The sequence below is a fragment of the Physella acuta genome, unplaced genomic scaffold (genome assembly GCF_028476545.2).
Source record: "Physella acuta isolate Inbredline_101_S28 unplaced genomic scaffold, ASM2847654v3 ptg000200l, whole genome shotgun sequence".
Lineage (NCBI taxonomy): Eukaryota > Metazoa > Mollusca > Gastropoda > Physidae > Physella > Physella acuta.
The window spans coordinates 78711-90316 of record NW_026731719.1 but is presented as its reverse complement, the minus strand read 5'-3'; the positions used below and the strand labels follow the sequence as shown (position 1 = coordinate 90316).

At 35.8% G+C, this 11606-nt stretch overlaps 1 protein-coding gene across 1 annotated transcript in view; it reads left to right on the top strand.

Moving 5' to 3' along the window:
- The first annotated feature begins 6844 nt into the window (after positions 1–6844).
- Positions 6845–11606, top strand: part of LOC131937154 (retinal-specific phospholipid-transporting ATPase ABCA4) — a 76258-nt gene continuing 71496 nt past the window's right edge. Inside the window, exons 1-2 of the mRNA XM_059294354.1 lie at positions 6845–6935; positions 8480–8668. Of these exons, the coding sequence (XP_059150337.1) occupies positions 6866–6935; positions 8480–8668 (259 nt within the window). The 5' untranslated portion in view covers positions 6845–6865. The remainder of the gene's footprint in view (positions 6936–8479; positions 8669–11606) is intronic.

The following is an 11606-nucleotide window of genomic DNA, read 5'->3' as shown; positions in this document are numbered from 1 at the left end:
TTACTGAGCTATTTCATGAAATTATTCTTTGTTTCTTAACATTGGAATATGTTAAATTGCAATATAAATTAATTAAATTTAACATTGGAATAGTTAAGGAGATATGCTTCGTTTTTTTTTATTTGTTACAATTTAAGTTCAAAAGCATTTTTAGTATGTTTTGCACATGAAAGCAAGTATTAAAAAGCAAAAAAGAATTTTGGTTGTCATGGAAATGCAAAAAAAAAAAAAAAAAAAAAAAAAATCCGCCATTTTGAATTTTTCGGTACTTTTAAAATGCTAAGCTTTTTTTTTTGCATTAATAGCAATCAAATTTAAACAGCTTGCATTTCAGTATATATTAAAACTTTTGTCACTATAACTTTTTGAAAGAGCTACTCGTCAGGTTTTTACTAGGTCTGAAAAATCGCACAATTATTAGTATTCAAAAGTTTCAAAATGTGCATATTATTTACAACATTTTTTTTCTATGAAAGCCATCACAATTTCCTCTTGATAAAATTTTTGTTTTTGCATGAAGAACAATTAGTGAAAATTCGGAGGGCGTTGTTTAATAAATAAAAATAGTAGCAGGTTTTTAAGTGTTAAAAAACTGCGAAATGAGAAAAACAACAAAAAGTAACGTAAAGTAGGCCACGAAAATACCATATCTGTGTAATTTGTAAAGCCGATTGTAAGCTTTCGGTGTTTCCAAGAGGATTGAAAATACGCTTATCAAATACATGATCCAATGATGCCAAAAAAATATGTAGACGGATATAAAACTTTTTGTAGAGAGCTTTCGAATTGAGAAAAAAAAAGATTATTTATTAATTAATTGGGTCATAAAAATGGTATTTTAAACTCATTTTTTTTACAATTAAGTCTATTATTTTAATAATACAAAAATGGACAAAGTATCCAAAAGTGCAAGATACCTATCATGATGAAAGAATTCGGTGATTTTTGAGGTACAGAGCATATCCCATTAAAAAGAATATTATACAAAATATTTTTAGCAAATATTATGAGAGTTCCTAGTCAAGATGATAGCGCGTTAGTTAATCACTCAGTTGGTACGAATACGAAACCCTAACAGTCATTTGCAATGCTTCCACCCAAAAATTGGACAGAGGAAAATAACAAAGTACGCTGTCAAGACATGAACACAATGCAATCTGACATTAAATTGATTTTTTATGAATTAATTAAAATGTTATCCAAATTAGTAGGCTGTCTTTTCCAACTATTCTGCACTATTATACGCGCATAAAAAACGTTTTAATAACAAGCTTTTATGTAATAATGCCCTAAAAAGTAGAGAATAAATTATACACTACTATTTAAATTGTAGTGGGTCTATTCCTATATATTAGTAAAGATATTCAATAGGTCATAGGTTCCCAAACTTTGTGTCGCTATCTCCCGGGGGTTCGCAAAGGGCTGTCTGTGTGTGTGTGGGGGGGGGGTCTCCAACTGGTAGACTAAACGCTAGCAATAAAAAAAAGAATGAATAGAAGAATATCTGAAATTCGGCTTTATTAACATCACTGAAAATTGAATAGAGAAGAAACAATGCGTAGTGTGCAGTTGTTCTCAGCCAGCAGTCTTTTAAACCTTCAAAATAAAACATCACTTAGAGCCAGTCATTCGGAACACCAAACAGATATGGAGTTCTCGGTCGGTATGAAGCCAATTGCAAATGTCAGAGACTTGATCGAACGGGTCTACGACAAATTCCCGAAAGACACTTGCCAGAATGCCGTTTGCCCGAAGGCCGATTTCCCGAATGGACACTTGCCCGAATGCGACAAACGCCTGAATGGGCACTTGCCCGAATGCGACAAATGCACGAATTGACACTTGCCCGAATGCGATAAATGCCCGTTATAGTTATATATTGTCGGCACCCCGTCAAAAGAGCGCACGACAACAGAGCGCCGACATAAGAGCGCAGACAAAAGAGCGCAGACAAAAGAGCGCCGACATAAGAGCGCAAACTAAAGATCGAAAAACCATATTTAATAAATAGGAACAAGAAAATTAACTCAGATCAGAAGGCATCGTTTGATGTTAACTCTTTATTGTTTCAATAAAAAACGAATTGTTCAGTTTCTTTAACAAAAAACTGGTTTAATCAACGTGAAGTCCAATTATTCAAAACGCAATCTAATAAAACATACACAGATTTTAAATGTTAGGCATAAAGTGAGAATATAAACTGAAATGAAATGTAACAAAATGAAAATATATTTCAAATTAATAAAACGTTTCTTTATAGTTGCATTTATATTGCTAAGTTCTGGACTATACCTCGTATAGTAGTCCATTATTGGATCATTAGCATAGGTTGAAGCAATCCCCTGCAATCTTCGGTTCAGCTGAACATATTTTTTCTTTGAAGCTTCTGGTTGATCAACTCCAGCTAGATGACGTTCCAGTTCGATTTCGATGTGATCTTGTTCCAGACGAAACTGGTTGATCAATTTATAAACGGCAGGGTGATTGCAATATACCGTTTGTTGGAATGCGCGATGCCATGCCTCGACTGAGTTGTTTGTACGGGGTAGATTTTCAGCGATACGATTATGCACATTCCAAATAGCAAGAGCGAAAGGCGGGTCACCTCGACGGTTTCTCCTTCGCCTCCCTATGTAAGTATCCTCCCGAACAACATCGTTCAGCATTTCATCCGTCCTCGGCAGCCATCTTTCTTGCAGCATCTCCATGTCGTACTTCATCAGCATTTGCTCTGTCCTTTCCACATCTGTGGCCTTCGACCAATATAATAACCTTTCTGTGATTCGATCTTCTCCATGTTACTTGGGTTAGAAATATTTTCAAACTGCATTCATAACATATTACCCATAATATATAAATAAACACGTCGTGTTATCGTACCGCCGATTGTTTCAAACAAGTATGCCCAATTCGTTTAGCGTACATGTGTTTTTTTCATTGGCTGCGCTCTTATGTCGGCGCTCTTTTGTCTGCGCTCTTTTGTTGGCGCTCTTTTGACGGGTCACCATAAATTGTCTTATATAAACCTAAGTCGGGGGGTTATTGACCAGAGGGTTTATGTCGCGGGGATTATTGTCCAGAGGTTTTATGTCGCGGGGGTTTATGCCCAGGGGGGTTGTTTCCAGTTGGTTTTTTTCACCGGACACCGAATTAAACCAAATCGCACACTACCCCGCCCCTCACCCATTGGTATGCTGGTCGCGGGGCACATTAAAAAACATGTTGGGCCACAGTGAAAGATCCCTGAGGGCCGACAGGATCAGTGTTGTATTGGACTTTTTTTTATTCCTTTCAGTTAAAAAATGACTATTTAACTGACCCTTCCGATTCGTTACTATGCTATTGTTGTATATTGAAATTTGAAATGACCGCTGTTGTTATACCCGAGTCACTTGTGCACAGCCAGACCACCCTTGTCTACACTCCAATCAGAACCCAACACTCCTACCCTAACTACACAATATATAACCTACCAAATACCACTACACTCCAATCAGAACCCAACACCCCGACCCAAACTACACAATATATCACCTACCAAATACCACTACTCCCCAATCAGAACCCAACATCCGATCCGAACTACACAATATATAACCTACCAAATACCACTACACTCCAATCAGAACCCAACACCCCGACCCGAACTACATAATATATCACCTACCAAATACCACTACTCCCCAATCAGAACCCAACACCCCGACTCGAACTACACAATATATAACCTACCAAATACCACTACACCCCAATCAAAACCTAACACCCCGACCCAAACTACACAATATATCACCTACCAAATACCACTACACCCCAATCAAAACCCAACACCCCGACTCGAACTACACAATATATAACCTACCAAATACCACTACACCCCAATCAGAACCCAACACCCCGACCCGAACTACACAATATATCACCTACCAAATACCACTACACTCCAATCAGAACCCAACACCCCGACCCGAACTACATAATATATCACCTACCAAATACCACTACTCCCCAATCAGAACCCAACACCCCGACTCGAACTACACAATATATAACCTACCAAATACCACTACACCCCAATCAAAACCTAACACCCCGACCCAAACTACACAATATATCACCTACCAAATACCACTACACCCCAATCAAAACCCAACACCCCGACTCGAACTACACAATATATAACCTACCAAATACCACTACACCCCAATCAGAACCCAACACCCCGACCCGAACTACACAATATATCACCTACCAAATACCACTACTCCCCAATCAGAACCCAACACCCCGACTCGAACTACACAATATATAACCTACCAAATACCACTACACCCCAATCAAAACCCAACACCCCGACCCAAACTACACAATATATCACCTACCAAATACCACTACACCCCAATCAAAACCCAACACCCCGACTCGAACTACACAATATATAACCTACCAAATACCACTACACCCCAATCAGAACCCAACACCCCGACCCGAACTACACAATATATCACCTACCAAATACCACTACTCCCCAATCAGAACCCAACACCCCGACTCGAACTACACAATATATAACCTACCAAATACCACTACACCCCAATCAAAACCCAACACCCCGACTCGAACTACACAATATATCACCTACCAAATACCACTACACCCTCCAACACTACGATCCACACGCAATTATTTATTTCCCATACACACCATTGTAACCGTAGCAGAATTTCATAATATGCGATTATTGAGACATAAAATAGCTGTGTTCTCGTGTATATCAATACACGCATGTAACAGCAAGATCCGCAACTAAACCACACCATATTACTGCTATAGTATAGTAACGGTTGATACCGTGTTAATTGAATTAGGCTAAAACAATATTGTAAGCATCCTAAAATTTGTAGACCGCCAACTATCCTGAAATTTGAAGACCACCAACTACCCTAAAATTTGTAGACCGCCAACTATCCTAAAATGTGTAGACCGCCAACTATCTAATAAAGTTTTGACCGCCAACTATCCTAAAATGTGTAGACCGCCAACTATCCTAAAATTTGTAGACCGCCAACTATCCCTAAAGTCTACGCTTGTGAACTGACAACTGCTACTGTGCTATATCTTTAGTATAAACAGTGGCGTAGCGAGGTCGGTTGGTACCCGGTGCGGCACTTAATTGTGTCACCCCCCAGAGGCGTAGCGACCCTTCCCGGGGACAAACTTTCAAATTTTCGATTTGCACCCCCCTCAAACTTTCGATTTGCACCCCCCCTCAAGTTTTCCTTTATATATTTTGCTATTTTCTGCCTTGGTGTCACCCCTAAATGGTGTCACCCGGTGCGTTCCGCACCCCCCCCCCCCCCTCGCTACGCCTCTGAGTATAAACACTCTCTTCATTGTGTTTACGTGCACACTTATTAATGCGCACATTTTGTATTCTTTACTCGATCTTCGCACTTTTAGCACGTTATAATACAAACAAAACGGATATATGTTTAAAAAGTTTGCATGGTAAAAAAATTGTGAAGTAGCTTTTGGTAAGTGAACAATAAACATTTGACTGGGATAAGATAAAGGTTACGTCTATACCAGACGACACATCAAATATAAATATCTATCGGTAGAAAATAACATTGTAACATAAATATAAGTGACTACGTATGATAAAAACAAAACAACTTTCCATGTTAAATGTAGGCCTATCTGACCTATCTTTTAGAACAATTCATTCTCTATAGATCTAGATCTAGATCTAGTCATTAATCATAGGATCAAATTATTTGTAACGTCGATCTAACTCAATAGTATGTTCCTCATTAAGTTATTGGCCAAGCATATATTTTGTACATGTATGAATTTAGACACATCATTAAATCACTAACTATAATAACAATAGGTAATCTATCGTTTTAGGTACGTCAAATCGCCCGAGACTAGTAATATTCGAGAAAGGTAGCTCATTAATATGGCTTTAATGTATCTATATATGTAATTCTCTTCTTGGAGACCATAGAAAACACCAAGCTGTGAGCGCCTCCTAGCAGCCCCCTCTTTTCCTCTCTAGGCATATCCCTACCATCCCCAACCCCACATGGTCTGGTGAGCTGTGGTTCACGCTAAATGTTTACAATCGTAAAGCCGGGTTTAGTGACGGCTATTAGGGGCATATAATTTAGTTTGAAACGATTTTAAACTTAGGGGAGGTAACTAAGAGAAGGCTGCTTTCACAGGGGGGGGGGTAGAGGTTGGGGGAAAGGAGGGTTTTAGTGTTTTAAAGCAAATATTTTCAATGGCAGCATTCAAATTATGAATTACTGAAAAGTAGAAAATAAAACAACTAAATAGCGGCTCGTATTATTATATTTTTGTGTCAAATATAATAGATAATTGAATAATAAACCAAAAGCAATGTCTAAATATATCAATATAGGACAGAAATCAACTTTAAACAGCCTTCTTTCGAGCAAGATTTGCTATATAACCAGCGGCCATCTGTAAGTTAGAGTGGTTTCCCCTGAATCTCTAAGAGGAGGCTGCTTTCATGGGAGGGGGGGTTGGGGTTGTGGAAAAGGAGGGGGGGGGGGGAAGGTTATCGTCCTTAACGAGCTACTGATATTGTTTTGAGGCAAATATTTTCAGTGTCAGCATTGGTACTGTCGAATTTCACATATTATGAATTACTGAAAAGTAGAAAATAAAACAATTGATAAGCGGCGTATGATACGCCGCGGGTTGGCTCGTTAATTATATTTTATCCCTGATTGTGTATAGTTTTATTCTTAAATTATGATTCACCTGATTTTAGTGTTTTTATTTATTAGGTTGTGTTTTCTGAATCATGAGCAGAGAGTCAGTTCTGAAGCGTCAGATGGGAGCATTACTCTATAAGACATGGCATCAACATAGACGCTCATACATAATGATTCTAGTGGAAATAGGTTCAGTACCTTTATCTTTCTCTCTCTCTCTCTCCCTGCCTTTATTCATATGTCTCTACTCCACAACTGGACAACTCCACTCGTTATCGATTGGTTAAATATATATATATATATTGGTCAAACAAATCGTGGCGATATGTCCCACAAATATTTTCCCAATAACCCGTTTTCACCCAGTGCCGATAAATATAAAATTATCAAGTTAAATACATTGTAATATGTAAAAAAATAGAGAGAGAAAGAGAGTAGTTCATCGAGATTATATATAAATATATATATATATATATATATATATATATATATATATATATATATATATATATATATATATATATATATATATATATATATATATATATATATGTATATATATATATGTATATATGTATATATATGTATATATGTATGTATATATATATATATGTATATATATATATATATGTATATTTATTTACTTATTTATTTATTTATTGATTTATATACATATATATATATATATATATATATATATATATATATATATATATATATATATACAAATGTATATAAGTAAATATATATATATATATATATATATATATATATATATATATATATATATATATATATACAAATGTATATAAGTAAATATATATATATATATATATATATATATATATATATATATATATATATATATATATATATATATATATATACAAATGTATATAAGGGGGGTTAATAAGTTTTGCCTAAAGCGCTAAATAACCTGGCGCCGGCACTGTATGTATGTATGTTTGTATTTATGTGTATGTCTATGCGTAGGTGTAGGTGTGTGTAAAGCTGTAGGTGTCTGTATGGGGGTAGTTGTAGATGTAATTGTAGGCGTTGACGTAAGTTTAGGCATAGGTATGGTCGTAGGCGTAAGCAAAAGCATTGGTAGAGGTATATGTATAGGTATATGAATTGGTTTTATATATGTATGCATGTATATTGCGGGGTAAATTAACTGCTGTACTGAAAATGGTCTTCGGTGTTAGGTGGAATAGACAGACAGAGAGACAGACAAACCGACGGAAGGCAGTCCAGCCGGTAGGTAGACTGGCAGTCAGTCAGACACAGACAATTTGTTCGTCTCTTGTGACCAGCTTTATAGACCTTCCTTCCTCTGTATGTCTAGTTTTCTGTCGTGCTTCAACTGACCGCTTCAAATTTGGCGCGTGGGTCAAGACCCAATGCTAATGCAATATAACATGATTTGACTTGATTGGATGCCTTATAAACGTTTTATGAAATAATTCAAATGTCCTAAAATTAGTTGGGTGACCTATTATTTATCGCACTGTTGTACGCTGATTTTTATGTGCATTTGGTGTGCAACAGTTTTAGTCATATTATTAAAAAATGTTAAAGTACTGAAAAGAAATGCAAAAAAAAAACGTTTTAACCCATATTCTGCTAGCGTCCCACTTTTTTGGAAATCTCACCGCTTGCCACAGATTTACTTGAACGTGTACATAGACGAACAGAAAATATTTGTATTTTAAATTCTTGCATTGATTCAGTTTTTCCATATCTGATGTCTTTTCTGTTGGCCTACACGTTCTATGAGCAATCAGCAACGTTTGGATTTGATACGTTGTATTTAAATAAAGAAGTATTGGACAAGAGTCGAAGCTGGCATCCCTTGAGCTATTTTCCCAAGGAAACGGCTTACTCCGACATGATGCGTATCGGAAGAGAACCCCTTACACGTACGTATTTCTATTTTAAGTCCCTTTTACTGGTATGTGTCTTAACACCAAGTCACTGTAGTACTGTGTAGGCTTAAGTAATGGCGCGTACTGGGGTATTTGTCTATTGCTCTATGGCGGACAATTTTTGGCATAATATTTCAGATTTAATGTCAAATATTGTTCTTATAAGAAAATTATATTTTAAATATATTTTAAATTAGACTTCCCAGCCAGACGCTACACTACCCTTTGTGAATAAAGTAGGTGTAAAGGACAATGACTTGTATGTAAGCAGCATATACAAAGCGCTACAATAAAGTAGGTGTAAAGGACAATGACTTGTATGTAAGCAGCATATACAAAGTGCTACCCATGTATTGGGAATATATTAAAGTTCCAATTAAATTTCTAGACGCAAATTTTGAGAAAATAAATATAACTCTAAACCAATCTCTAAACATTACCATAACAACGACAACAACAAAAAACACAATTAATATTACAAACAGAAGCATGAAAATGAAGATAAAGATGTATTGAACGTGAATGTCAACGTAAACGTAAACCTGACTATAAACATAACTACAGTTGTAAACGTAATCGTAATCTTAAGCATTAGGGGGATATGCTCCGGGTTTTTTTTTTTTTGTTTTACAATTTAAGATCTAAAGACTTTTGAATACTTTTACCATGTTGGGCACATATAAGTAAGTATTAAGCAGCAAAAATGTATAAAATCCCAAAAAACAAACCTCCGCCACTTAGAATTTTAAGGGATTTTTGAAAATGCGGAGGCTTTTTATTCATGCACTTATAGCAATCAAATTTAATTGCTTATATTTCAGTATATATTAAAACTTTTGTCACCACAACTTTTTGAAATAGCTACTAGAAAATTTTTTACACGGTTTAAATAACGTTCCCTTTTTAGTATTCAATAGTTTCAAAATGTGCATATTATTTACCACAAACTTCCACGCTATTTATAGATGAAATATAACAGGCGCTATGCTGATAGCGGTATTTTTTTCTAATCCGAAACCAAGAGCCATATCCGGACCTCAAACTAAATCTATACATTGAACCGGTATAGAAATTGATCTGGAACTAAAGTTGAATCGGAAACGGTAATTTATCTCGAACCAATTTACAACGGCGTAGCGAATCCTCCCAGCGCCCAAGGCGAGCTTTCAATTTACCCCACCTATATATATATATATATATATATATATATATATATATATATATATATATATATATATATATATATATATATGTATATATATATATATACATACATATATATATATATATATATATATATATATATATATATATATATATATATATATATATATATATATATATATATATATATATATATATATATATATATACATCCATATATATGTGAGTTTGTGTATGTGTGTGTGCGACAGTCCAGAAAAACATTTAATAATTACTGTGTTTGATTTTTGTTCCCTAAAACTTAATCGACGCCGATTCAATTCCCCTTAAGATGCGTAGCAAACAATCAGAAAATGTATTGTTCACATTGGAATAGGACATGAGTATTTGGTTGATTAGTTGATTGAATAATTAAACAAGCTAGAACAAACAAACTGGAATCCAATGGAAAAAACATTTTGAAGTCTTGGAGTCTGCAGATGCGCGCTGCCTTCTCGCACATAGTCAACAGCTAATGCATAACACATTGCAAAGGATGAAGAAGCAAAAACTGGTTTAATGATAATGGTACCACCCATGATGTACAGATTACAATCAGCAGCGACTACATGCGTTTTAACATTCTAAGACAATGCGGAATTTAAATGCATTGTAAAAAAAAACTCAATCAGGATTTATATAGGGGTCGGCGTGGTAGAGTCGGTAAAGCTCAAGGTTGCTAAACCGAAATGTCTCGAGTTCGAACCCTCGTGCAGATGAGGCTCGTTGTTGCTGGGGACAGCCACTCTTCTAGGAGAGACAACACCAAGATCAAAAAACTGCTGCCTTGAAATTCGAAAAAGACTCGAATTCAAATCCTCTGGCAGATAAGGCTCGATCCCTTCCAACACTAAAATTAAGAACGGAGAAGAAGAAGGATTTATAGCTTAATGTGAAGTATCTTTTACTGTATGGCTGAGAGGTAGGTTATAGATAGTGGAGAATGAAAAAAGAGTAAAAAAATTAAGTGTTTAAGGCACAATATCAGAAAGACAGTAAATAACATCAGTAAGCAGATGCTGGTGTTATGTCCACATGGAAAGAGGAAAGAAGGAGACCAAAAAAGTCATGAAGGAAATCGTTTGAAATAGAAATGGGGGAAGGAGGGGGGGGGGCTGGATTATTAGGGTTCGATCTTCGAAAGAATTAAAAAGAAGAAAAATCAAAAGAGTTTAGAGCAATGTTTCTTAACCTAGGTTTCATCGATCCAAGAGGTTCCGTTAGTCGGTTTCATGGCTTCAGCGGAGGTCAACACACACACGCCCGATATTATTTACGCTCAGATTTGATCAGTGTGATAATAAAACTATTAACAAGGGTTCAGTTACTGCGCATATGAAACTGGTGGAGTTTGATACCTCCACAACGGTTAAAAAAACACTGCTTTAGAGTGTAGTTTGTCAAAAGTGCAAGCTAATTAGGTTTACTTTTAGTCGTCTATTACAGTTTTCAATTATCAGTTGAACAACAAAACAAAGTAACAAAGCAGTAGCAGTCGCCGTGTTATACCATCATTTCGTTTAGCAAATCTAGTGTCCTTACTTATGTGAAAATCGCAGTACTAGTACTTCTTGTGAATCAAGCAATCAAAATATGATTTATTCGGTACACAATACTAATTTTCTTGGCTCTTAAAATTTCGGCAAAGAGTATCGCCTTTTACCCTCCCGCTCCAACCGAATGCTAACCCTAACCCTAAGAATCCGTGATAATTATTTCTCTTTAATAC